The 628-nt window shown below is 50.5% G+C and overlaps 1 protein-coding gene across 1 annotated transcript in view; it reads right to left on the bottom strand.

The window, feature by feature from the left end:
• EMH_0047960 (uncharacterized protein) overlaps positions 1–628 on the bottom strand; it is a gene marked incomplete at both ends in the record, with an annotated part of 3,049 nt that overhangs the window by 995 nt on the left and 1,426 nt on the right. Inside the window, one exon of the mRNA XM_013496347.1 lies at positions 3–271. Coding sequence (XP_013351801.1) covers positions 3–271 — 269 coding nt within the window. The remainder of the gene's footprint in view (positions 1–2; positions 272–628) is intronic.

The raw sequence follows: 628 nt of genomic DNA, 5'->3' as shown, positions 1-628 counted from the left end.
AATATAAGCGATGATGATTCTTTCTATGATGAGTAGTTTCTGCTGCAGTGCATCTGTTGCTGCTGCTGCTCCCCCCCCTGCTGCTGCTGCTGCTGCTGCAGCAGGAGCTGGTGGCCATACACTGCGCAGCATCCCCACTGTATTGGCTCTCCATATGCTGATGATGACGCCGTAGTCTGTAGAGGTGATGGCTTCGAGTCTATCGGCAAAGCCGAGGCAGCAGATAGCGATGAGCTGATACAAAAGAAGAGGGTTTACAACCCCACCACCCCTATACAACAGACACCGCAACGGGTGCTGCTTCCTATCGCCACTAACACCATACATAATATCTGCGCGGTGTATAACAGCCATTATTCTATCAAACAGCTGAACAGCAACACCAACAACAGCAGCAGCACGAGGGTCAAGAGAATCCTTTGCTGCTGCTGCTGCAGCAGCAGCAGCAGCAGCAGAAGCAGAAGCAGCAGCAGCACCGCTTGAATTGTGTTCTATGATTTGTGCTGCAACTTTGTTTATTATTGATACTATAAGATCTCTCGCTTCTTGGTTTATTCTTTTATTTCCTTTTACATAGTCCCCCGGGTGTACACGGTCCGCGCGCAGCGCCTCCTGGCAGTAGCTGCTC

This window comes from Eimeria mitis, genomic scaffold (assembly GCF_000499745.2).
Source record: "Eimeria mitis Houghton genomic scaffold, Emh_scaff2054, whole genome shotgun sequence".
Classification (NCBI taxonomy): domain Eukaryota; phylum Apicomplexa; class Conoidasida; order Eucoccidiorida; family Eimeriidae; genus Eimeria; species Eimeria mitis.
The sequence above is the reverse complement of the archived record's forward strand: the minus strand, read 5'-3'. Positions and strand labels throughout refer to the sequence as shown.